The sequence below is a fragment of the Taudactylus pleione genome, unplaced genomic scaffold (genome assembly GCF_031769625.1).
Source record: "Taudactylus pleione unplaced genomic scaffold, aTauple2 ptg000336l, whole genome shotgun sequence".
NCBI lineage: Eukaryota > Metazoa > Chordata > Amphibia > Anura > Myobatrachidae > Taudactylus > Taudactylus pleione.
Genome location: NW_028284737.1, coordinates 2,574,256 through 2,601,822, shown reverse-complemented (window position 1 = coordinate 2,601,822; position 27,567 = coordinate 2,574,256). Strand labels below are relative to the sequence as shown.

At 45.1% G+C, this 27,567-nt stretch overlaps 1 protein-coding gene and 1 non-coding gene across 4 annotated transcripts; both read left to right on the top strand.

Annotated features, from left to right (window-relative positions):
* The first annotated feature begins 21,617 nt into the window (after nt 1–21,617).
* Nucleotides 21,618–27,567, top strand: SDHAF1 (succinate dehydrogenase complex assembly factor 1). Of its 3 annotated transcripts, none has more exons than XR_015869529.1 (3): nt 21,618–21,703; nt 23,749–24,098; nt 27,242–27,567. XR_015869529.1 is itself a non-coding variant. In XM_088443875.1 (3 exons), exon 2 carries the CDS (start codon nt 23,776–23,778, stop codon nt 24,043–24,045), a length of 270 nt encoding a protein of 89 aa, XP_088300001.1. In that variant the 5' UTR covers nt 21,656–21,803; nt 23,749–23,775; the 3' UTR covers nt 24,046–24,087; nt 27,242–27,567. The 3 variants fall into 3 exon arrangements, 1 of the variants encoding a protein (XP_088300001.1); XR_015869528.1 differs by having other exon boundaries at nt 21,656–21,803; XM_088443875.1 differs by having other exon boundaries at nt 21,656–21,803; nt 23,749–24,087.
* LOC148508867 (small nucleolar RNA SNORA47) lies at nt 21,946–22,022 on the top strand. The gene has a single exon (XR_015869534.1). It is a non-coding gene; the product is annotated as a small nucleolar RNA SNORA47 (small nucleolar RNA).

Genomic DNA, 27,567 nt, shown 5'->3' with positions numbered 1-27,567 from the left:
TTCCATGTAACTTCACGTCATTCCTAATATTTGAGTAAAGTCAGTATTTCACCAAGCCAAAGACTTATTCCAACAAGGAAATAGATTATAAATGAATAACTTGAAACACAGTATTCTGCTATAAAATATCCAGCCAAGTGACTCAGTAGAAGGTAATGACTGATCCACGTATAGACAATAGTAAGCAGTCCCTTTTCTTCCAACTGTGTAGAATAGACAAGAACACTTATGCTGCCAATACACCTTGAGATAAAAGTCACCATCAGGCAGACAGACAGACCAATTATGTGCATTCAGGGGAGGCGGAGCCTCACGGTCATACTCCAGAGTTTTGACTATAACAATTATTAGAATAATACAAAAAAGATATTTCTAACTTATAAATATATATTTTTTTGTATTATTCTAAACATATTATAGTCAAATCTTGCGAAATTTGCGACACTCCAGGGAGAGAGGAGTGGTGAGGAGTGACATCACTAGTGATGTCAGTGGGAGTGATTTTGGCTCTGATAGAGCCAAAATCACTCCAGGGCTTGCGGTCACCGAGACCCTACCGTAGGGTCTCGTCGCAAACCCGATGGTAGCGATGGTCTTGACCATCGCGACCATCTTTTTGGCCGCTCGCATATGCTGTGGGTGGTCACCCACAATTATGCGAGCGGCCAGGAGGCCGCTCCAAGTTTAGGTAGGAGGGCCCTGATTCAGAGCGAGCGCCCTGGTCAGAGCGTCCGGCTCTGAATCAGGCCCTCTGTTAGGAGCAGCGGGTGGGGCCAGTATGATTAAACAGCAGCAGCATGGGGAGAGAGTTTGCAGCGTGAGCCCCTGAACCCAGGCACACAGCAACCACACAGCCTCCTCCCCAACCCAGTACCAGAATCCAGGCGACGCCTCGCAGGCAGGGGAGTCGGAGTGGTGGACTGGAGACAGAGAATTGAAAGCAAGTAAATCATATGCAGTGCACTGTAGAGCTAGAGGTGTGAGGTGAAGGCAACGTGATCAGTGAGGGGGGGGCTGTGTGGAGGCAACGCGATCTGGGGGGGCAGGAGGGGCTTGTGGAGTCAGTGTGATCTGAGGGGGAAGGGAGGAGGCTGTGTGGAGGCAGTATGATATGGGGGCAGGAGGGGCTGTGTAGTGACAGTGTGATCTGATGGGGGGCTGTGTAGAGGGGATGTAATCGGGAAGCCGGCTGACATTATACCGACAGCCGGCTTCCTGACTGTCATATCCCGGTGAGGGTAAAATGACCGGCATCTAGATGTAGACGCCGCTCATTCTACCGACGCCGGGCGCCACGAGCGGACAGCCGCGAACGGGGGGGTGTTAGGTTTAGGGCCCCCGGGGGTACTTAGGGTTAGGCACCCCCCTGGGAGGTTAGGGTTAGGCTAGGGGTAGGGAGGGTTATGGTTAGGCATCCCTGGGGGGAGGTTTAGGCACTTAGTGGGGGGATTAGAGATAGGCACTTGGAGGGGAGGTTAGGGTTAGGCACCCCTAAGGGAGTGTTAAGGGGGTAGGTTAGGTTAGTTAGTACTTACCTGGGGACGATCGGGATTTCCAGCGTTGTCGGGCTCCCGCTGCCGGTATAAATTCCTCTGTCGGCCTCACACTGCTGGGATTCGAACTGCCGGCCGTGCCTATTCCATGTAGAGGCAGTGTGATCTGAGGGGGGAGGAGGGCTTGTGGAGGCAGCGTGGCCTGAGGGGGGAGACGGGCTGTGTGGTGGCAGTGTAATCTGAGGGAGAGGAGGGGGGCTGTTTGGAGGCAGTGTGATCTGAGAGGGGAGAGGGGCTTGTGGGGGCAGCATGATCTAAGGGGGGAGGGGGGCTGTGTGGAGGCAGTGTGCTGAGGTGGGGGAGGGGGCCTTGTGAAGGCAGTGTGATCTGGAGGACAGGGGGGCTATGTGGAGGCAGTGTGATCTGCACGTGGGAGGAGGGGGCTGTGTGGAGGAAGTGTGATCTGTGGGGCTGCCAACCAGAGCCTCCCCTGCCATTGACCTCACTGCATGTCACTGCAATTATCTGACACACAGCTGTGATTTCTTACAGATTCATAATAGCGAAAATATGTAAATGACAGTTTCAGCAATCACCTTCTGTAATAGTGAGCGACTGACTGAGGAAACCCTGAGACACCCAGGTCCATTATCTGAGCACAGTGCACATCTGCTGGTGGCTAAGAACACTCCACCATCGACTCACCATCAGTTAAACCATCGACCCCTCGCGCAGCCTATGGGTCGCGCAGAGGGCCTGATTCAGACCTGCTCGCAAGCGCTATGCACTCGCAAGCGGGTCGATGGTTGTGCATTGTGCACGCGTGTCATGCGCAATGCGCATGCGCAAGCTGTGGGTGGTCACCTACAGCTATGCGAGCGACCAGGAGGCCGGTTTTAAAAAAAAAAAGCCGCCCTGATTCAGAGCGAGCGCTCGCTTTTTGCGAGTGGCTCTGAATCAGGCCCAGAGTATCCAACTCAAATCTCTCAACAAATGGCCGTGGTGCTGCGAAAGAGAACGCAGCCACATGCAATTACAGCCCCATGACACGCCCATAAGACGCCCTCATTTTGTGTTCACTTCAGGTCACCTCCCGTTCACCTCCCAGAAGCAGTGGCCTTTTTTTTTTTTTTTTTTCATAAATGTATTTATTGAAGTTATTAGACAGATTGTAATACACATATCAATGTATCATAGGATAAGTCATAATAATACAATACGTATATAACATTTCTACATTATAGAAAAAATAACTTCACCACAATTTTCTCTTTTTACCATTCCATACAGAGAGAAGAACGATACAATAGAATGTTGTTATAATAATTACAACTGTAATTAAATGATAAGGTAAAATAAAATAAAATAAAAAGCGGGGATTGGGGTAAGAAAAGAGAGGAAAATAAAAAAAAATAAAAAAAAAAGAGATTAAAGAAGGGATATAATGGGAAGGGGAGGGGGTATGAGCTGTGCACTCCCGGCTCCGATTCCACCACAATCTGTCTTCCCTTTTCATTTTTTAAGTGTCATGTATTGGAGGATCTTGTGTAAGCATTCTAGTTTCATACCATTGTGTTGATTTGAAACATTGTTGTATTTGTCTTTTAATATCAGGGTTTAACGTATCAATAAAACTTTCCCAAATTAAGAAGAATTGTTCTGTTTTTTTTTCTTTGTCAAGGGAGGAGTCAACCCAATCCATTTTGAAAATATAAAATAATTTTTCTTTAAACATATTTAATGAAGGAGGGTTAGAAGCAATCCATTGCTGCAGGATGCATTTTTTAGCTACAGCCGAAATGATTAATAACAATTTTCTACATCCTTTAGCGATTCTAGTAGTTCCTGAAATGTATCCAAATACTGCCCATTCTGGTGTTAATGGCAAATAATTAATTAAATCTGTAATTACATATTGCTTCACTTCTATCCAGAATGTTTTAATAGCTCTACAATCCCACAAACAATGATATAAAGATGCTTCTAATTGGGCACATTTTGGGCATGCAGAAGAAGTTGTGATACCAATGAGATGGCAACGTGTAGGAGAAAGGTATCCTCTATAAAATAGTCTATAAAACATTTCTCTGTAAGTCGTAGCTGGCAATGTGCGGAGGGAGAATTGTAAAGTACGCAAAATGTTAGCTTCCGTAAGATTTGGAAAGCAGGTCTGCCACCTAGTGATACCCGTGGAGAATGTTCCCATAAAGTAAGGACCTCTTAATAGGCTATAAAAAGAGAAATTGTTTTAAACGGATCACCATTAGACAATAAGGCAGCATCTAATTTATTATCCCAATCCAAGGGAGACAAAAAAGAGAGAATTTTACTAGTGTAGTGTTGTGCTTGTAAAAAGGCCAAGTTGTTAGATTGAAGGAAATCGTATTGTGCATGTGCTTGTTCAGAAGTTAAGGGACGCTTAAGCGAAAGGTTAGTGAATTGCCTAACTGTGCGAAGTCCAGGGGCGCCGAGAGGAGGGGGAGCGGGTACAGTTTACCTGGGCCCGGGCTTCCAGAGGGGCCCGGCGGGGGCCCGGGGCTGGCACCACCCCCCCCCCTCCCTCTGCTATGCAGCGGGAGATTGCTTGCGGCTGCTAAGTAGCAGCCACAGCAATCTCCTATGCCTGAAGGGGGGAGCGATCACACTGATCGCACCCCCCACTGGCTTTGCGCTGGGCTGAGGGGCTCACAGCGACCCCTCCCCGGCACGCAGCGCCGCTTTGCAGCACTGCAAAACTCTTTTTTTTTTTCAAGGGGGCGTGGCCACGCCTTCTGAAATTAGGCCACGCCCCCTCTTTACAGGGGCCCCGCGTGGCTCTCTACGCCCCTGGTGAAGTCCTAATGAATCCCATCTTCTGAAAGGTTGTGTAGCTGACCCATTCTGAAAATCATTGTTTCCCAGCAGAGGGAGATGTAAGGAGTAAGAAACATGAAGTTTAAATTTATTACGTATTGAATGCCATGTTGACCAAGTTGACATCAGGAGTGGATTATCGAGTAAGGATAATGGAATATCATGTTTGGGTAAATGTAAAAAATATACCAAATCCAAGCCGGATAGAAACTGTCTCTCTAGATCATAGTGAGCAAAATGTTTTCTATGTAAAACCCAGTCTTGTATGTATCTGCAAATTGCAGCTTGGTTGTAAAGAGAGATATGAGGAAAATTAATTCCACCCTCTTCCCTAGTACGATTTTCAAACTGAGCTTTGGTTTTTTATTATGCCATATGAATTTCCGGAATTCGGCATCTATCTTTTTACTGTCATTTAGAGTAAGAAGCAAAGGGAGGACTTGCAAAGGGTACAGTAATTTAGGAAAAATTATCATTTTAATTAGGGGTGTGCACCGGCCACTTTTCGTGTTTTGTGTTTTGGTTTTGGATCTGGATCTTTCTTCGTGTTTTGGATCTGGATTGGTTTTGCCAAAACCACCCTTCCGTGTTTTGGGTTCTGGGTTTTGTGTTTTGGATCTGTATTTTTTTGAAAAAAAGCATTAAAAACAGCTAAAATCACAGAATTTGTGGGTTTTTCTGCTCCTATGCTATTATTAACCTCAATAACCTTAATTTCCACTAATTTCCAGTCTATTCTGAACACCTCACACCTCACAATAGTATTTTTATGTCCAAAAGGTTGCACCGAGGTAGCTGGATGACTATGCTAAGAGATACGAGTGGGCGGCACATACACGTGGTCCATCTAGGAGTGGCACTGCAGTGGCAGACAGGATGGCAGTTTGAAAAACTAGGCCCCAAATTATACATAATGCAAAGAAAAAAAAGAGGTGCAAGATGGAATTGTCCTTGGGCCTTCCCACCCACCCTTATGTTGTATAAACAGGACATGCACACTTTAACAAACCAAACATTTCAGCGCCAGGGTCTGCCACACGACTGTGGCTGAAATTATTGGTTCGTTTGGGCCCCCACAAAACAAGCTGGCAATTAATCTGTCCCTGCACAAACTGGCTCTACGGAGGCAAGATGTCGTCCTCATCCTCCTCATCCACCGATTCCTCACCCTCTTCAGTGTTGTGTACATCCTCATCCTCACAGAGTATTAATTCGTCCCCGCTGGAATCCACAACCACAGGTCCCTCTGTACGTTCTGGAGGCTGGTCTCCCTGGAAGAGTTGATAATTCATTTTATGAACATCATCTTCTTCACATTTTGTGGAAGCAACCTCCTACGCCTTTCGCTGACAAGGTTCCCGGCTGCACTAAACACTCTTTCGGAGTACACACTGGAGGGGGGGCAACTCAGGTAAAATAGGGCCAGTTTGTACAGGGACCTCCAAATTGCTTCTTTTTCCTGCCAGTACAGGTACGGACTGTCTGACATGCCTACTTGGATGCTGTCACCGATGTAATTCTTTAACAGACAGACGCACGCTTGTCGCTGCTGCTTTGAGGATGCAAGTGCGGCTACAGCCCACACAATTCACAAAGACAGAAAAAAGAAGAAGAATATTTTTATTGTTTGTGTAGCACACTTTGAGGGTCTCACCACCCTTTAACAGACAGACGCACGCTTGTTGCTGCTGCTTTGAGGATGCAAGTGCGGCTACAGCCCACACAATTCACAAAGACAGAAAAAAGAAGAATATTTTTATTGTTTGTGTAGCACACTTTGAGGGTGTCACCACCCTTTAACAGACAGACGCACGCTTGTCGCTGCTGCTTTGAGGATGCAAGTGTGGCTACATCGCACACAAGTCACAAACACATTAAAAAAATAGTTTTTTATTTTTTGGAGCACTTTGAGAGTTACACCACCCTTTAACAGACAGACGCACGCTTGTCGCTGCTGCTTTGAGGATGCAAGTGCGGCTACATCGCACACAAGTCACAAACACATTAAAAAATTTGTTTTTTATTTTTTGGAGCACTTTGAGAGTTACACCACCCTTTAACAGACAGACGCACGCTTGTCGCTGCTGCTTTGAGGATGCAAGTGCGGCTACAGCCCACACAATTCACAAAGACAGAAAAAAAAAGAACAATATTTTTATTGTTTGTGTAGCACACTTTGAGGGTGTCACCACCCTTTAACAGACAGACGCACGCTTGTCGCTGCTGCTTTGAGGACAGTATCATATGCAGAGACAGTAGACTTGTCAGAAATTGTTGGCACGTCCTTCAGTCCGGACCAGATGTCCAAACCAGCCCTTGACTTATGACACAGGCGCACGCTTGGCGCTGCTACTATGTTGATGCACGTGCGGCTACTTCGCACACAAGTCACAAACACATTAAAAAAATAGTTTTTTATTTTTTGGAGCACTTTGAGGGTTACACCACCCTTTAACAGACAGACGCACGCTTGTCGCTGCTGCTTTGAGGATGCAAGTGCGGCTACAGCCCACACAATTCACAAAGACAGAAAAAAGAAGAATATTTTTATTGTTTGTGTAGCACACTTTGAGGGTTTCACCACCCTTTAACAGACAGATGCACGCTTGTCGCTGCTGCTTTGAGGATGCAAGTGCGGCTACAGCCCACACAATTCACAAAGACAGAAAAAAGAGGAATATTTTTATTGTTTGTGTAGCACACTTTGAGGGTGTCACCACCCTTTAACAGACAGACGCACGCTTGTAGCTGCTGCTTTGAGGTTGCAAGTGTGGCTACATCGCACACAAGTCATAAACACATTAAAAAAATAGTTTTTTATTTTTTGGAGCACTTTGAGAGTTACACCACCCTTTAACAGACAGACGCACGCTTGTCGCTGCTGCTTTGAGGATGCAAGTGCGGCTACAGCCCACACAATTCACAAAGACAGAAAAAAAAAGAACAATATTTTTATTGTTTGTGTAGGACACTTTGAGGGTGTCACCACCCTTTAACAGACAGCCGCACGCTTGTCGCTGCTGCATTAAGGATGCAGGTGCGGCTACAGCCTACACATTTCACAAAGACAGGAAAAAAAAGAAGAATATTTTTATTGTTTGTGTAGCACACTTTGAGGGTGTCACCACCCTTTAACAGACAGACGCACGCTTGTCGCTGCTGCTTTAAGGATGCAAGTGCGGCTACAGCCCACACAATTCACAAAGACAGAAAAAAGAAGAAGAATATTTTTATTGTTTGTGGAGCACACTTTGAGGGTTACACCATCCTTTAACAGACAGACGCACACTTGTCGCTGCTGCTTTGAGGATGCAGGTGGAATCTAGACGGGATTTGGAATCGGGGACACACTACCTCCATCAATTGTCTAAATCCCACTGCACTAATGGCGGATACCGGACGCACGTCTAACACCAACATAGCAGTCAAGGCCTCAGTTATACGTTTTGCTTCAGGATGACTGCTGTCGTACTTCATCCTCCTCGCTAAGGACTGTTGGAGGGTCAATTGTTTAGTAAAAGTAGTGATGTTCCTACTTCCTCTCTGGGATGATGAACAACTCCCAGCAGCAGCAACAGCACTAGGAGGAAGTGGTTCTTGATCTTTCCCTATTTTATTTTTATCGGAGAAAGTTTGGTCCTCCATTTATGTTATATCGATTTGATATATACGTGCGGCTAAAGCGCACACAAACACAGAAAATATTATTTTTTTTGGTTTGGACTGGAGTGTACTTTGGGGGTTACAGCACCCTTTAACGGTCAAGCCAGCCGGCCCTTTACTTATGACACAGGCGCACGCTTGGCATTACTTTGTTGATACACGTGCGGCTACTGCGCACACAATTCACAAACACAGAAAAAATATTTTGTTATTTGGTTTGGAGTGTACTTTGGGGGTTACAGCACCCTTTAATGGTCAAGCCAGCCGGCCCTTTACTTATGACACAGGCGCACGCTTGGCACTACTTTGTTGATGCACGTGCGGCTACTGCGCACACAATTCACAAACACAGAAAATATTTTTTTTTTTGGTTTGGACTGGAGTGTACTTTGGGGGTTACAGCACCCTTTAACGGTCAAGCCAGCCGGCCCTTTACTTATGACACAGGCGCACGCTTGGCACTACTTTGTTGATGCACGTGCGGCTACTGCGCACACAATTCACAAACACAGAAAATAATATTTTTTTGGGTTTGGACTGGAGTGCACTTTGGGGGTTACAGCACCTTTTAACGGTCAAGCCAGCCGGCCCTTTACTTATGACACAGGCGCACGCTTGGCACTACTTTGTTGATGCACGTGCGGCTACTGCGCACACAATTCACAAACACAGAAAATATTTTTTTTTTTGGTTTGGACTGGAGTGTACTTTGGGGGTTACAGCACCCTTTAACGGTCAAGCCAGCCGGCCCTTTACTTATGACACAGGCGCACGCTTGGCACTACTTTGTTGATGCACGTGCGGCTACTGCGCACACAATTCACAAACACAGAAAATAATATTTTTTTGGGTTTGGACTGGAGTGCACTTTGGGGGTTACAGCACCTTTTAACGGTCAAGCCAGCCGGCCCTTTACTTATGACACAGGCGCACGCTTGGCACTACTTTGTTGATGCACGTGCGGCTACTGCGCACACAATTCACAAACACACAAAAAATATTATTTTTTTAGCACTTGGGGGGAGCACCCCTGATGGACAGAGCACCCCCTGGACAACACTACAGCACCCCTTTAGGACTGGGACACTGCACAGGACTTTGGAGTGGACACAGCCCCTATGGAGAACTGACTGCACAACACAGTCCAGCCAGCCCCTTTGGACTTTGAAGTAGTGGACACAGCCCCTATTAACAACAGCAGCACAGCACAACACAGCCAGCCCCTATGGACTTTGAAGTAGTGGACAACAGTACCACAGCGCAGCACAGCACAGCACAACACTACTCTGCACTACACTACACTACACTACACAGCCCAGCCAGCCCTAACTCCCACCCTCCCTCTTCACTGTCCACAGCCGAGTGAGAAAATGGCGCCGACGCGGGTACCTTATATAGGATCCAAAACCCGCGAGACTCGGAAGGCGGGATGATGACGTTTTGCCTCGATTTCAGATCCGAGTCAGGCGGGAAAAGTTGAGCCTGACTCGGATCTGCCTCGGATCGGGGGGGTTCGGATTTCAGAAATCCGAACCTGCTCACCCCTAATTTTAATTAAATTGGCTTTTCCTAAGTAAGAAAGTTGAAAATGTTGCCAGCTTTCCATTTCCGTAAATATTTTATTCATTATTGAAGTAATATTCAGAGAGTACAAATTATGAATATTTTTGGGTAGTTGAATACCTAAATAAGGTATATGAGATGACGCCCATCTCAAGCCACCCAAAGTATCCCTAGGTTTAAAGGGTTTATTACACAAAGCTAACGCCGTAGATTTAGTGAAGTTAATTGTAAATCCAGAAATATTGCCGAATTGTTCCAATTTATTAAATAAGGGGGTCAAACTGATTTCCGGGTTTGATATAAAGAGGAGAAGGTCATCCGCAAAAGCCATAAGTCTTAATTCATAGTCTCCAATAAAAGCACCCCTTAGCAGGGACCAATCTTGAAGAGCACGAATCAATGGGTCAAGGGCTAAATTAAATAAGAGAGGCGAGAGTGGACAGCCTATGTATTGTGTTACCAAGAAGGCCATTGACAAGTAACCTAGTACACGGGTTCAAATAAAGGTATTTGATCATATTTAGAAATGATGTCCCAAATTCTCTAGAATCTAGGACTAGGAACAGATATTCCCACAAAATTTTATCAAAGGCCTTCTCGGCGTCTAAACTCAACAAAATGTTGGAGGACCTTTGGTTTGTTGGAGAGGAGGTCAATACTGCAATAGCTGAATGGATAGCTAACACAGGATGACGGCCTTTTGTAAATCCATGTTGATGTGGGGTAAGAAGTGTCGGCATCATATTATGTAATCTGATGACATAATTTTTGCCAGGATTTTATAGTCCTGAATAAGCAAACTGATGGGCCTATATGAAGACATCAAGAAGGTATCTCTATCCGGCTTGGTTATTAAGATTGTAATTGCCTCGTTAAATGAATGATAAGTAAGTTTATCTGAATAAATTTGTTGTAATAAATTTGTAAGAGTAGGTGCAATATCATCTTTTAATAATTTATAATAATTTGCTGTGAGGCCATCAGGGCCAGGAGCCTTATTTAGTTTGAGCGAATCAATAGCCATTATAACCTCTTCTTCTGTGATATTGTCTTCTAAGCATTCCCTCTGCTGAGTGGACAATTTTGGTAGCATGACTTCATTAAGAAATTGTTTCGCATTTGCTAGATTAGGCATATCGGCTGTATATAAATTTTGGAAATATACTTCTAGAAGTTTTGAGATGTCCGATTGAGAAGTAGTTGTGATTCCTGTTGTAGGATCGCAAAGACTTGTGATATAATGCCTTTTCTGTTGTCGTTTAGCCATAAATGCTAAAAGCTTTCCCGTTTTGCCTCCCCATCGAAAATAATAATGATTATTAGTAAAATCTGTGCTAAGTTTAGCTTCTTGTAATAAAAAAGCTTCTAATATTTGTTTATTTTGAAGATAAATAGATCTGTTTTCTGCTGTTGTAAAGGACAAATATTGTTTATAGGAGATACTTAAATTGTTATTTAAAAGACAAAGTTTTTCTTTGTGATCTTTATTGCGTTTAGCTAGATAGGATATGACATGTCCCCTCATAACTGCCTTTGACGCTTACCAAAATAATACTGGATCATTCCAGTGAGCGATGTTATCATCAACATAATCATACCATTTGGCTTGTAAATATTTTTGAAAGTCTTCATTTTGCGAGAGATAAGAAGGGAAGCGCCAGAGACAAGAAGTATTTAGAGGTGTATGTCGCGTCAGATCTAAAATAATAGGGGCATGGTCAGAAATGATAATATTGTCAATAGAAGTCTGCGTTATACGAGACAATAGATTTTCTGCTATTAAAATATAATCAATTCTAGTGAAGGAGTCATATACTCTAGAATGGAAAGTAAATTCATGACTAGAAGCATTTTGGAGTCTCCAAGCGTCAATCAAGGCATGATGAGAACACAAAAGGGAAACACCTTCCCGCGGAGATACAGGAAGCCTACTCGGCAGATTAGAATGATCCAAAATATTATCATGTAATGAATTAAAGTCTCCTCCAACTATTAGATTGGGTGTATCATGTTTCATGAGTATGTTAGAAATATTTTTATAAAAAGAGAATTTAGGAAAGTTTGGAGCATATATATTGAGGAGTGTGAAACGTTCACCTTGGATTGTGATATGGATCAGAAGAAATCTGCCCTCAGGGTCCGCCAGTGTATTTGTAATAGAATATACTAAATTTTTATTAAATAGTATGGCAACTCCACGTTTTTTTTTACAATAAGAGGCAGAAATACATTCCTGAATCCAGGGGCTTTTTAAACTAGAATTAGCACTTTTTAACCAGTGTGTTTCTTGAAGCATTATAATGTCAGGATGAAACCGTTTTAAATGGTTTAAGACCTTACGTCGTTTAATAACAGAATTTAAACCTGCTACATTCCATGACATACATCTAAAGGAAGTAGAGCTTAATTGTACCGTATTTGACAAAGGTGATTGTGGTGACATCAACCTACCCCAGTTTTACGATGAGAGAACCAATCGAAAATTTTCAATGGAGTATCTTCCGTCTCATCCCAGCGAGCAAGACGAAAGTAGAATTTAGGAGTGTTAGACCACCACCCTTGAGCAGTGCACAGCCCAAGAGGGAGGGGGAACAAAAAGGGAAGGGAGAAAGTAAAAGAGAAAAAATAAAAAGGGAGAGAAAAAGAAACAAAAAAAGGCAAAGACATATAACATATAAAGAACTGCAATATTGGTGATTGCTTCAACATATAGAAACAATTAAACATAGAATTTTCAATATCAAGTTATCAAATTGTACAAATAGTAACCGCGCGTTAGTTACGCTTCAAAATTGTAATTTTACTGTGTATTAGTACTGAGCTAAGAAGAAAAAGGGAACAATCATCCATTAGGGGGAGGATTGGTGGATGATGTGTTTTGCGAAATTTGAAAGTGATTTCTGGCTAAGGAGGGATCTTCAAAAAAAATGGGTTTACCAATATCCATGACCCTGAGTTTTGCTGGATACAGCAGAGCGAAACGGATATTATTTTCAAACAAGTGCTTACAGATAGGGGTGAATTCTCTACGTTTCTGGGTGACAGAGACCGAAAAGTCCTGAAATATCAAGACCTTGAAATCCCGAATCATAAGTGTATGTTGTTTCCTGTATGCTATCAGGATGTTTTCCTTATCTCGGTAGTTTAGAAATTTTGCAATCACTGGTCTTGGATTCGCGTTACGGGTTTCGCGTTCAGGACCAATGCGATGTGCTCTTTCTATGGTCACTGTCCCGGAAGTAGTAGAAACATTAAGCGTGTTAATAATATCTGTATTGAGATCAAACAAATCAGAACCTTTAATATACTCTGGAATACCAATGAACCTTAAGTTATTTAGTCTGTGACGATTTTCCAAATCGTCTAGCTTAGATTCCATAGTTGTTATGTATTGAGCCTGTTCCTCAACTGTGTTTTGAAGAGCCAATATGGCAGCTTCATTATCACTGGTACGTTGTTCAACTTCCACAAGTCTTTTGGTATTAGACTCGAGGTGGGTTAGGATTGCATTAATGGATGACTGTATAGTATCCAGTTTTTTATCAATTTGCAAAGCCTGTGTTGAAGTAAATATTTGAGAGGGTTCTAATACATCTTATGAAGGAGGGCTTTCAGGGGGTGCACTCGATGGGGATGTGGGCCCTGAAGTTGATGGATTAGATACTAATGTAGTTTTATTAGGAATGGGTTTGGTCGGTTGTTTTTGTGGTTTCCCCATTTTAGATGGTTAGATTTTGTTGAAATATCTGTCCATACCATGAATAGAAATAAGCCAGAGAATTAGTAATAACCCCCGTGAATGATACATAATGATTACATATTAATAGCATAACATTAGAATATAACTTAAAATAAATTACCCTTTTCTGCTTAGTAGGTATCAGACAGTTTCAGATAGGGTATTAGTGTATTATCTATAAGTCGCCACTAGATGGCAGAGCTGATTAAGTTATCAGAATGGTTATGGTAAATTATACATCAATTTACTACAATATCAGCATATTACACTTGAATAATATGGAAAGAGACAAAGAGATAAGAAATATTGATATGAGATATACTGTCACAGTATCAAAGGTAAAGGATCCAAGGTTAACAATAGATTTCAGGGAGTACACAGTAACTCTTGTCTTGGACAACAGACCCCAAGACTGCAAGGCTGCCCGATATCCGAAGTCCCATTGGGGAGGTCAATAGATAAGGGTAGTAAGTTCCACTACCTTTTATAGACCCGGCAGTAGGGGTAGAACAGCTCCAGTGCAGCAGAGCCCACCGCTGACGTAGGGAACACAGCACATATACTATTTTCGGCAAGTCAGCAGGTCGTCAGATGTCCCGCAGCAGTCCCGCTGGACAGTAGTTATGACCTTTCAGATAAGGGCATTCGGGAGGTGTAAAAGGTAAGGGGGCACAGAGGAGCGCCTAGGTCAGCAGCCCGACTTTATCAGGAGGTATCCACCAGTTTTCTCCCTATAGTGATCCACCAGGATTCTCAAGGAAGGAGCCACCAGGATCCGCAGGTTTCAGTCGCCTCTCAAGCCAAGTCCCAGGAGCCGCAATCACAGCTATCAGACTCTATGCAGAGAGCCAGCACAGTGGGACCGTGCAGTCAGCCCCTCCGGAACACCGCTCGATCCGTGCACCTCGTGGAGCCGCCGGGTATTCTGCGGCTGCTCGTTTCAGTGTGGAATCCGGCAGCGTCGACACTCCCTCCTCCTCGTGTGTTGTCTGTGAGGAATCCCAGGTAATGGCTCATCAGGAACCACAAAAGTCGGCCATCAAATAGATCAAGTCCCAGGGGCCATGGTCACTGCGTCTGAAGCAGGGTATAGGAGAACCAGCGAGTCGGGTCCACACATTCAACCCCTCGGCATCATCGTCCAGCCCTCGTTCCACGTGTAGACGCCGGCCACTCCGCAGCCACCCAGTCAGGCAGTAAGCGATGAGTATTCAATGTAGGGTGGTCGGAAGATTAGGATGAGGGGGAGTCGGGAAGAGCGCCGTTCACAGGCTCAGTGTACACAGGAAAAAATCCTGTAAATCACGCCGGTATGGCGATCATAGACGCCCTTGTTTGCAGGGCTAGGATCCGGGGAAAAAATAGTGCTCCATTCAACACTCAGGGCTCGATCAGCTCCTAGAGTCCTTATAAAGGTATATAGTCGAAAAAATCCAGGTTATGTTCTATTTTAAAGGCTAGATGGATGCCGATTTGAGTCCTAGTGAAGGAGCTGTATAAAACGCGGCCATTCACGATACTCCGCCCACGGAAGTCGCAGTGGCCTTTTCTAATGATACCGATCCCATACACAAATGCGACCGCTATCGTATGGTTAAGTTCGTGTTTGCTCTGAGTTTTTGCGCATGTGCTGTAGCAAAATATTGTTCAACTGTGAAAGCAGCGTCCTCCTCTGAAATAAGCCCTAAATAACCGGAATCACGACGGTACCAACACATCACAGACAGGAGAAATCCATCACATTTGATGCCCAACTCGAGTTTCACCTTCCAGCTTCATCAGTGGTTAGAGTATGAAGCACCCCAAGATGATTTACACAGTACATATAGATGAAATTAATACAATTGTGTTATGATCAGGTCCAGTGATTATAACTACTTTCCTGGAATTTCTGGGATACTCTTGAATTTGGGGTAGACATCCCTTCTGCATCTGCCCACATTTCCTGTTACGTAAGGTGGGGCCTGATGTGATTTAATCACATCATCATGTAATGCAGCCAGCCGTTACATCATTGTAGGGGGTGGGGCCATGATGACATGAATGGTGTCACCACGCCTCTGCCCCTTCCATCTGGACATCCTCTTCACAGATTTCCTGGAACACAAAGCAACATAGTTGGTTACAGATGGAGACAGAGGGCAGACCTTCAGGGTTACATGATCTCAGGGGGACGGTGACAAAGGCTAAGTACACACCTGAGCGGAAGTTATTTCCCCGGCCATCACCAAACCATCGACCCCACCAGGAATCCAAGGTTAGAAGGAATTAAACAGGCAAATCAGGCACTTCCCCCCCCAAAGAAGATCATGCCTAGATAATCAAGGGTTTATCCTAAAGCAGCATAATTACCCAAGACATACCCCAGGTACCTCCAGGCACTGGGCCTGATATAGAGGTGCGCTCAGTTCATGCACGGCTGCAGTTTCTCACGGATTCGCAAGTGTGAAAATATGCAAATGTCGGTTTGAGCATTTCTCTTGTACACTTCAGTGTGATGGACTGAACAAACCCTGCAATACCCACTTTGCATATGTGTCGCAAGTCACGGAAAGATAGCGGATGCTAACCCGTATGTTGGTATTGACGAGACGATTACTGAGGCGCAGAGTATTCACCAGGGACCCCCAAAAGGAAGTTTGGACTTAGCTGTGTCCGACATGCAGGTTGCGGCTCTCAACTAGGTTCCCTAATACAGGTGCTGGTGTACTCTGAATGGAGCGAAGTAAGATGAAAATGTACAGCATAGTCGACAAGGCGCGTCAGTATCGAACTAACAAGATTGTACCAGGGAGGAGACGTATGCAGGTCACAGAGGATAGCTAAGGTCAGAACAGGAATACCAAGGGAAGTACCAGGGAGGAGATGTATGCAGGTCACAGAGGATAGCTAAGGTCAGAACAGGAATACCAAGGGAAGTACCAGGGAGGAGACGTATGCAGGTCACAGAGGGTAGCTAAGGTCAGAACAGGAATACCAAGGGAAGTACCAGGGAGGAGATGTATGCAGGTCACAGAGGATAGCTAAGGTCAGAACAGGAATACCAAGGGAAGTACCAGGGAGGAGACGTATGCAGGTCACAGAGGGTAGCTAAGGTCAGAACAGGAATACCAAGGGAAGTACCAGGGAGGAGACGTATGCAGGTCACAGAGGACAGCTAAGGTCAGAACAGGAATACCAAGGGACGTACCAGGGAGGAGACATATGCAGGTCACAGAGGCTAGCTAAGGTCAGAACAGGAATACCAAGGGAGGTACCAGGGAGGAGACGTATGCAGGTCACAGAGGTAAGCTAAGGTCAGAACAGGAATACCAAGGGAAATACCAGGGAGGAGACGTATGCAGGTCACAGAGGATAGCTAAGGTCAGAACAGGAATACCAAGGGAGGTACCAGGGAAGAGACGTATGCTGGTCACAGAGGATAGCTAAGGTCAGAACAGGAATACCAAGGGAGGTACCAGGGAGGAGATGTATGCTGGTCACAGACGGTAGCTAAGGTCAGAGCAGGAATACCAAGGGAAGTACCAGGGAGGAGACGTATGCAGGTCACAGAGGATAGCTAAGGTCAGAACAGGAATACCAAGGGAAGTACCAGGGAGGAGACGTATGCAGGTCACAGAGGACAGCTAAGGTCAGAACAGGAATACCAAGGGACGTACCAGGGAGGAGACGTATGCAGGTCACAGAGGCTAGCTAAGGTAAGAACAGGAATACCAAGGGAGGTACCAGGGAGGAGATGTATGCAGGTCACAGAGGTAAGCTAAGGTCAGAAAAGGAATACCAAGGGATGTACCAGGGAGGAGACGGAAGCAGGTCACAGACGAAGCCACAGTCATGCAAACACTGGAAACTGTTGAGTATGGTTAAGAGCCTATACTCTGGCACCTGCCTAGTGCTCAGAGACTCCCTTTATAGGGAGGAGTTAAATTCTTTGCGCCAAACGTGACGTCACGTTTGGCGCCTCTGTCCCTTTAATCTTCCTGCAGTTTAGCGCGGACACCCCTAGGGGGAGCCACGGTCACCTGCACTTGCCGCCGACAGGGAAGGACGAGAGAAGGAGTCGGGACCAAAACACTAGCAGAGGGCTGCCTTACACTGACCAGTACTCTAGCACTGCTGGACCCGGCAAGTGGGCACAGGGTTCAGACACGTTGTGACATTATGTGAGCAATGCCCAACTGTGCTGGTGATTCTGATCACTCCACCATCAATCACAACATCGACTCCCGACCATCCACTGCCTGGCACACAGCCTCCCTTGTAAGTTTCACAAAATATGGAAACCGTGCTGCATTGATGCGAAAGAGAATGCAGCCGCATGCCGGACCGCGCTCATAACATACCCATAACACTCCCATCCAAACTACTCTTTTTGCAATAACTGTAGGTCACCTCTCCACCCTGAAACTTCCTTGGATCGCAGATGCCGTCTCAAGTCATAGCAATGTCGTACGCAAATGCATACGCCATCGCACACATTGGTTTTCTGGACTTAAGGTTTGCTGGACTTTTTGAGCATGCGCAGTAGCAAATAATCGCTCAACTGTGCAAACATCGGTACTGCGTGCACATCTTGATCAGGCCCTATGTCAGAACTACCTTTGGGGAAAAGACAAGATGTTGGGGTTCAAATCATGGACAGAATGGTGAAAGCAAAGCAACCTACTAGTGCCATATTTGTGGGAATTTTTGCAACAGTGTTGGGAAGAACGTCCCAAACAGCGATCCTGATTCATATGTGGACGCTAATGCATTAGCAGCTGCGATTTTGTACAAGGCTGCCTAACCCTAACCATTACTTGCAGACTATCTGGCTGCACCTTCCGGGAGGGAGCAGCCAGATCAGAATCACTGGGGGGCAGCCAGCACACAGTGGCGGGGCCGGCCTGACGGCAAGTGTTTGCAGGCGGGGGTCGGAGCCACGCAATCGCATCATTTTGGCCCCGCCCCCCTACACACTGCCAATATTACAGGCATTGTGAAGCAGGGGGCAGAGACAAAATTACGTGATTCCGCGTGAATCGCGTCACTGCCCCCCCGCTGCGGGACTTTTACATGTAATTGCGGGGGGGGGGATAGGAGAGGTTGGCGGCAGCCAGGAGGCTTGCCTGCCTTCCCGGGAGGTCGGGAGCGCCACCCGATTCCCCCCTTACCGCAACTTAAACCTAACCCTCCCCTGGGGGGTGCCTAACCTTAACCTCCCCCTGGGGTACCGAACCCTCCCCCGTAAGGGTGACTAACCCTAACCTCCCCACCAAATCTAACCCTAACCCCGATACGCTCCCTAAACCTAACCCTCCCCCCCCTAACGCTAAGGGCGCCACGGACTTACCTCGTTGGGGCTAGCGTCCTTCAGTGTTCCGGCGTTGTGATTAAGATTAAGGGCCCGATTAAGACCAGCTCGCTAGATGCGTTCGCACGCAGCCGTCATCTGCCAAGGTATGCAAATCTAGCGATCGCACGGCAAGACATTAGCACGCCCACTATGTCTTGGCGTGCGATCACAGTGTGTATATAGACGCCCACCAGCCTGTCATAAGACGCCCACTTTCCCTTCGTAATACACGTCATCTCCTGGAAGTGTATGCAACATTAGGTGACATTGAGTAACATCGGACCCATACTTGTGGCTGACCATACCCTACCGCAAGCACTGCGAGTGTTTCAGTGTGTAATTCAGCCATGTCATGTGTATTATGGCGCTGCGTCTTAATTATGCAGGCCTCTGAAACAGCGTTAAGATGCTCAGACACGCCTGCGTTTGCACCACCACACCCCTATTCCCATCGACCACCCCCTGTCACAACCCAATAAAGCCGCGTCCTGGTGGCTATGTGCAGCGTGTGAACGCTCCCTGATCGCATGGACTAGCTTGCGCAGACGCACTGCGTCTTATATGCATGCGCACATTGCAGACATCGGCAGGCTACGTGCAAACGCAGCTTAGCGAGCAGGTCTGAATCGGGCCCTAACTTCCTTGTCAGGATTCGGATGTCGGTATTGAGAGTGACGGCCTGAAATAACTACATACTTTTTAACATATCTATTACATCTCCCTCTAGATATACATACAGTGCATCTGGAAAGTATTCACAGCGCTTCACTTTTTCCACATTTTGCTATGTTACAGCCTTATTCCAAAATGGAATAAATTCATTTTTGTCCTCAAAATTCTACACACAATACCCCATAATGACAACATGTAAAAAGTTTTTTTGAGATTTTTGCAAATTTAATTAAAAAAAAAACCTAAGGCAGGGAATGGAGTGTGCATACAGAATAGTGAGGAGGGGGCGGGTACTCGGGGGGAGGGGCTGAGTCTCATGCTGTATAGTGACAGCCTGGTCAGGTATAGGGATGGCCATCGGTATGGTTACCATCAATGGCAAAATAGAAAGTGGCCATGGATTGTAAGCAACTATGCAATGGTTGGCCATCGATGGCTTCACCAACCGATGGTCATCCCTGTTCCAAGACTGACTGGCTCGTGGGCCAATCAGAATGGGGGTGTGGCTTTGCGGTGTCGGGGGGGCAGAGCTATGCTCCGTGTCCCGACACCTTGAAAAAAGAATAACTATTTGGTTATGTTCTTCCATCGATGGAGGAAGACCATCTGGTTCTCCCCCATCGATGGGAAAAACATCTGAATCATTGATGGCCATCCCTAGTCAGGTAGAGCATGGATAAGAAGGGGAGGGCCCTCCTCCTCCGGCCGGAGTCAGACCGCCTTCTTCTTTGGTACAGCCCGCGGCCAGCCACAGCGCATTGTACTGTAATAATGAGTCCGTTTAACTCATTATTAGTACTGCTAGCTGCGGGCCCCTTCATTGTATCGGGACCCGATACAATGCACTGGTGCCGCTAATAGTTTCAATGCCTCTTAGGCATTCCAGATGCCCTAGGCATTTGCCTGGAATGCCTATACCTAGGGCCTACGACACATCGGCTGCATCGCTCAGTGTGTATGGCTAATATGCACACTCCCACTGCCGCACGGTGCGCGTCCAACCGGACGATATCGCATGCGGCTCCTTTGCACCTAATGAAGGACGGACCGAGGGATTGTTCCGTCGTTCATCACCTCGTTCTGATGTGTACCCAGGATCCGATATGTCGGCCCGCTCAGTATGTACCCAGCTTTAGACGTACGGCTAAGCTATACATGCGGCAGAGACATGTGCAGTCCATCGACAATCGCTCAGCAAGTAGTGTCCACATCTTCATCAGGCCCAGTATTTTATTCACACTCTAAAAAGATTGTCATAAGTGTGTTTGGCGGTTATATAAAAGGTGGCTAAATTGGAGTAAAAAACTTATGGGGCCCATGCATCTATCCGCTATTGGGGCAATTCCTCGCTCTGCCGACACCTGGGTTGGTTGATCATGAAATTCCAAAATGTAAGGCCGTTTGTGGGTGTTGACGGGGGTGGTGGTCTAAAAACGCAGGCGTTCCTCACCGTTTTCAGGGCGTACATAAATTTCCTGCTACGACCGACATAGAAGGCCGGAAGTAGTAAAACGTCACTCTGCGAGCAGGTTAGAGGCCTGGCTGATCGTACAGCTTGAGGTTGGGTATGTGCTCTCTCAAGCACCAGAGTACAATCGATACTATCGAATGTGACTTATGTTATGTTTGATGTTTCTATTTTGTGCCACACAATGTAAGCAGCTAATAATCACTTGTTGTTGCTAATAACACTGCTAATTGGCTTGTAATTGATTCAGTTGCGTTTGAATTAGAGAATAATAAGAATAAATATATTTCGTGGGGATGGTTTATTCTATGCGTTTTTTTGTTAATGTTTGATGTAATTTGCGCACAACACAAGCGGCCGCAACCATCAGAAGAAAATTAACAGCGACTGACAACGACTGACAACGATTGACTCGATCGCTAACTGCTATCACTCGCTAGCTAGAGGAGGTGCTTTGTTCATGTATGGGCGTCAATTTGGTTGCGCTCGCCCGGCCGTGCGATTGTTTTTTTTTCTGATTCTCGACCGCCTCTGAATGAGGGCTGTAATCCTGTTGATGAGTCTGTGAGTGTGTGTGGGGAAGATTGTGGTTATATGATTTATTAATTATTATTATTATTTTAGAACCTGTGTCCCTCTTTGGCCACATGAAATGTTACGCTAAGAAACATGATTTATTTTGTAGTGCCATGATTTACATATTGATAAGGCGGAATGGGAAGAAGTCTCTGATAGTGATACTAGTTAGAGGAGATCTATACCTTTGCATGCATTACTGTCCAGGGATGATCAGCGTAATTACCGTGTGGAGACAGCAGGTGGCAGTGCAGGGCTCAACCGAGAGGATGTTAAAGCAATCTCTATGCTCCGGCGTTTCCGGGTAGCATAGGAGGGGGGAACGGAACCATGGGAGGAAGGTCAGTGTGTGCTGTGCTAATGGGGGAAAACAGCGTTATGCGGCCTGGGCTTCTGCAGCTGTGTGGGGAGGAGGTGTGCAGCCCCCTGATGCCAGGACAGGTAACTGACGTGTCTCACTGCTGGGAGGGATGAGACACCTGTACTGTGATGGAACATGTATGTACACGGGGCTAGGCTGCACTTACCCCCCCTATGTATAATGATGCTGGCTCTACCCCTCCTTACTACAGGAGTAATGGGCTGGAGGCATGAGAAGGTGCAGCTGTCCCCCATACTGCTGCTCACTGGTAACACCCTCCTATACTAACCCTGCATGTGTCACTGGGGCCCTCCCAGCTCTGTTGGGAAGGGATCTGGCATTTTTCAGTAACACTGTCATGTTTGACCTGTTCTTTAATTCTATTGTACTTGTTGAATAATTACTCTTCATGTGCATTAAGTTTTGGGCTCCTGCTGAAAGCACCATGAACAGGGCCTAGTGTGTGCGCTTTTTTTTTTTTTTGTACTATATTGAACTTCGCTCTGCACTGTGCAGCGCACAAGTGTCTATTCAGTTAGGGGTAATGTGCTGTTGTGATGGGATTTGAACGCTGGCAACATCACCCTACTTTGTGCATATAATTTAGTAGACCCATAGAGGTTCTTTCAAATGCACAAATTGAGGTTACTGTATTTATGGATTTGTGCGTCCTGCAAACCGTGCCTAAGCTATTATATTGCTTGATTTGGCTCGTATCTATTGGAGATGTAGTCTGTATCCTGGCGTGTGGGATGCTGATGGTCTAAATACCGGCGCCGAAATCCCGACAGCAGTATCCCAACTGAGGGCATCCCGAAGGTAAGTATCGCCAGTTAGGGGAGGGTTAGGGTTAGCCACTAGGGGGAGGATTAGGGTGCGGTGAGGGGGATATTAGGTGTAGGCACATGGGGATGCTGCTGTCGGTAGCCTGACCAGTGGTATCCCGACTGCTGGCAATCCATACCCAACCCATGTATTTATATATTATAATTTTTTTCCTTCCCTTGTGAATTGCTCATAAGGATAGATACTATTACCGATGACTGGCATTTAGTAAAACTACCATGGTTTTACAACCCCCTAGGTAGCCCTTTCTGTTTCTGTTGCAGGGGTGCAGGCAAAGTCATTAATGCTCTTTATGTCTGCGTGCTAATTGGAGAAGTTTATGCTATGCACAATGGGCCTTATTTGAAGCAAAATAAGTGCAATTTGCTCCTGGAACAAACTATTTTAAATACAAGGGGTCCAAAAGCATTAATTTTATTTTTGCATGCAGGGAAAATATTGGCTGCTTTTGCATATAGCAAACAAATGCTGACCAGCTTTATTTTTAAAATCCTATTTAGAATTAAGCTAGGATACACATCCACATCCTACATCTGTAGTGCAACATAGTTTTACCAAGCACAAATTGCTCCTTTGATTCACTAATTCTGAATACAAGGCCCAAAATAGTTTGACAAATCTTCATCTGAGTAGTGTTTTATAAGAACCATTTACACACAGTCTGTATAAAAATTGTGTAGCTCAGTGTTTCCCAAATGTGGTCCTCAAGGGTCCCCAACAGTTCTAGATTTAGAGATCTAAATGGTTGAGCACAGGAGGTTGTATTAAACTAACTGAGGTACTAATTATGTCACCTGTGGTCAACATGGATATCCTTAAAACCTGGACTGTTAGGGTAACTTGAGGACTGAGTTTGGGAACCTCTGGTATAGCTGGTAATTGTAAAGCCCTGTATGTATACAAACTGAACTTTCTACCCAGATGATAAATACCTATGGTAAATATTGTGCTGCGGGTGAATTAAGCTATGCCCTATTTTGAGCGGGAAGGGGGGGGGGGTGGTCAGGAAATTCTCCTTCATCCCCTGACAAATAGCCGTAACTCTCTGCTCCGCGTTTTTAAATAAAGTAATGAGAACTGTTAATACAGAAACTTTAGTGCTTATACTTTTAATATATTCTGGATTTCTAAAAATAAAAGCCTACTTATTTCTACTTATTTTGTGCTTTATATCTGCAGAACATTGGGCTGGTGATATGAGGTACAATGACGAGACACAGTAACCTCCAGAAACAAGTTCTAAGTCTGTATAAGCAGTTTTTACTAGCTGGGAAAGGCAAACCTGGATTCCTACCCCAAATCCAGCACGAGTTCAGGAAGAATGCAAAGATCCCAAGGACTAACATCATGATCATTGAGTATCTCCTGCGCCGCGGGAAGAGACAGCTGGAACAGCTACAGGATGTACATACAATACAGCTGGGAACTTTCATCAAAGTCTCGTCCGATAAGGAGAAACCCCCCACATCCACGTAAATGGGGCAGCCAGACTTGTGTTGGAATACCCAATATACATATGTAAATGTTTGGTGGGTTTTCAAATTTTATGTCAAACATCTTAAAATTGGTTTTGTTTGTAGAATTGTATAGTTTATTTTGGGAGAGAGCTAATATGACAGGAGAAAGCTGCATGGAGTCATGTGTACAGGACCACTGACTTGGGTGAGTGGTTGGAGGGATGAGAAGGTAGCGCGGTCTCCTATACTGCATCTAACTGGTAATACCCTCCAATAGCAACAGTGCATGTGCTTGCGGTCTCCCTACTTATGTCAGGAAATGATCTTGCATTTTGCATTTACAACATAATTACCTTTTTTTAAAATTTGTAAATGTGCCTTAAGCCTGTCAGGGGCATTCTAGAATAAATGTATTGTTTTAAGCTGATGTCCTATAGCTAGCTTTATGGGGAAAACGCATGTCCGGCGGTTCAAATCCCGACGGCGGAAGACAGACGGTGAAGTTTCCGACAGGTAAGTATTTAAGCTATCACTAACCTAACCCCCCCCCCCCCTCCACCCCTAACGCTAACCATCCCTTAGGGGTGCCTACCTCAAACCCCCCCTGTAAGTGCCTAACCCTTCCCCGCAGCCTAAACCTAAGTCCGCCGGGTGGGGTGCCTAACCCTAACCTCCCCCCAGGGGTGCTTAACCCTAAACCCCCATTCCCATAGTCTAACCATTACCCCTAAGTCCCCCTGCGAGCCCCTAAGCAAACCCTTACTCCTTCACCCGCAAGGCTGTCTGCACCCGGCTTACCTTCATTCGGTCTGCCGGGCGTCGGTCACACAGCGTAGGTATAATGATTGGCGTCATTAGACCCCTGCCGGGATTACACAGTCGGGAAGCCGGCGGTCGGCATTTAGACCGTCGGCTTCCTGACTGCATCCCCTTTATGGGAGGTGTGGGTCACTTACAACTAAGGAGTCTGTACATTACCTATACAGAGTGCTGTAATACTAAATATTAACTGATCTGTGAGTAAAACAGTTTGTCTAGAGCAGTGTTTTGCAACCTCTCTCCTTTAGGCACACTAACATTAACGATAAGGACAGGTGACTTAATGAGTATCTCACTTACTTTTGATTTAACCATGGATATCCTCAAAACCTGGGGATAAATTTACTAAAGTTCGTTTTGGTATTCAATTTTATAAATCTATAAAATCGACTGAAATCGAATTTAAATCGAAACTGCAAATCCCTCATTTACTAATAATCTATTTTCAAATCTAATTTGATTTTAGTCGATTTTAAGAAGGGATTTTGTGTTCAGTTTATTAAATCCCTTCCAAAATCAAACCTCAGATCCCCATTAAAATCAAATCCAAAATCGAACTCCACTTCCTATTGGGCCAAATGTATCACATGCACACTAATTAACAGGGGAACACTTGTGCACACTCTAGAAAAGTGAAAGTGATTATCTAATTTTTTCATAAATATAATGCTCATCTTAAATATGTTTATAAATATTTATATGGATATATACTGTATACATGTGTATATACATATATTTTTTTTAAATATGGGGGGTGGCCTAATTATGTCACCTTAGCTATGGGGCCCCCAAAGAGCTAGTTACGCCCCTGATACCGTGGGTAGGTACACAGCGTAGCCTTGAGCAGCCATTATTCCTACAGCCAGACTGCCCCACATGCTTTTGGGAACTTTTAAAGGCATCACAATCAATTTCCAGCCAAAAGAATGGTGTTTAGAAGCTCAAATCAACTGTCTCCCATTACTCTATTCATTTGGGGATTTGAAGTGCGATTTTGATCGGAAATGAAGTGATCCTATATTTGACTATGGAAAAACATTGATGATATTTTGCCTATATTCGATTGAGTGAAATTCCGTTTTCTATTCGATTGACTTTTTTGATTTTGGCTTTAGTAAATCGCCAATGTCAAAGTTGAACCAAAATCGAACGGCAAATTGAACAGAATACAAAATCGATCTTTACTAAACTGTGTTCTCCCCAGAAAATTTTTCCAGCCGGGTGGCATCAAGAAGTAGCCAGACGGGGGCCTTGACAATAATAAAATGTTTTAAACACTTACCTTTTTATAATGATTTAAACTTGAAATAACATTCTATATATTAATTCTCTTCTTATTAAAGGCCCAGTCGTCTGATTATGAAAAAGCTGCAAAGTCTGTAGGATCTGGTCCTGTTTATACAGCTCCCAGATACTGTCCCCACTTGCAGCTTCCCAAAGTGCCAGGTGGTAGGCTGTTTCTTGTTGGGTGGTGCACCCGCAAAAAACAGCCTGGGGAGAACACTGCTAAATATAGCCCCTGGAGGTGGGGTATATTTACTAAAGCTTCTTATGGTGCCCGTACACTGTGCAATATCGCTGCTATATCGTACCGTGTGTGGGCATATCATCTGCCAGGGTGCGCTCCCGTGGGGTCATACATTTCACCTCCAGATCTTACTGCATGTTCACTTGATCTGGGGAAGCGATGTACGATCCCATGCAGGGTTATGGGGGAGGGGGGTGCCGGCATATCGGGCGGTCCCGGCCTCCTGATCGCTCCATGTGTGGGGACTACCCGGTATGTCAGCCGTCGGATGCCAAGTCGCATAGCAAGGTGCATATTGCGCCATGTATGGGCAGCTTTAGACAAGTGGTGATGTTGCCCATAGCAACCAAATTCTGTGTATCATTTTCTAGAATGCAATAGAGAAATGGCTAGAATCTGGTTGCTATGGGCAACATCGCACTTGTCTATTTTAGAACCTTTAGTAAATCTACCCCAAGGTGTGCTTTGAGGACCGAGATTGGGAAACACTGGTCTAGAAAAATGTTTGAGCCAGGTTTAGTGAATGGCAAAATGTGAGTTGTGTGTACAAATATTTTTGTATGTGTTCAGATGGACATTTTGCCAAGGAATAGGGCTAATGCAAGTGCGTACTGATGTTGGCTGTGAAACCAAGCATACATAGGGTAGCATACCCTCCCACTGATCAGCTGGTAAAGAATGCTAGGACTTGTAGTTTCACCACAACTGGAGAGCCACAGGTTGACCACGCCTGGTCTAATGAATCACTAAGGACCCTTTGATTTGGCTGTATGCCATTGGTATATAGAGCAAATGGCCATAGAGCCTATTTTATTTTTGAATTGTAAAGTTCAAGACTAATACAAATACTTTTGTTTATCTAACTTAGGACATTGGTCCAGTGGCTGGAAACACCGGCAAGGCATGAAAAGCGTCACAATCAGATTCTGAATGTTAAGTTAATGCGCTGGGAAAGACCAATGCAGTAAGAATAACCAGTTATGGAGGGTGAACATCATAAACAATTTGGTATCTTCTACAAAGGAACAGCTATAAGATATAACTGCAAAACCGCTTGGGATCTACATTCATCTGAACAAGAGTCCTATTTCTGTAGAACTGTATCTAACACTATTTGGTTTACACAATACAAATGTAAATATTCTGTATTAAATCTAACCATCTGGTCACAGTAAATTATTAGAAAACTATAAA

What these genes read in the sequence shown, in the direction of transcription:
- SDHAF1 (XM_088443875.1), top strand. Translation starts at nt 23,776, where the DNA reads ATGACGAGACACAGTAACCTCCAGAAACAAGTTCTAAGTCTGTATAAG.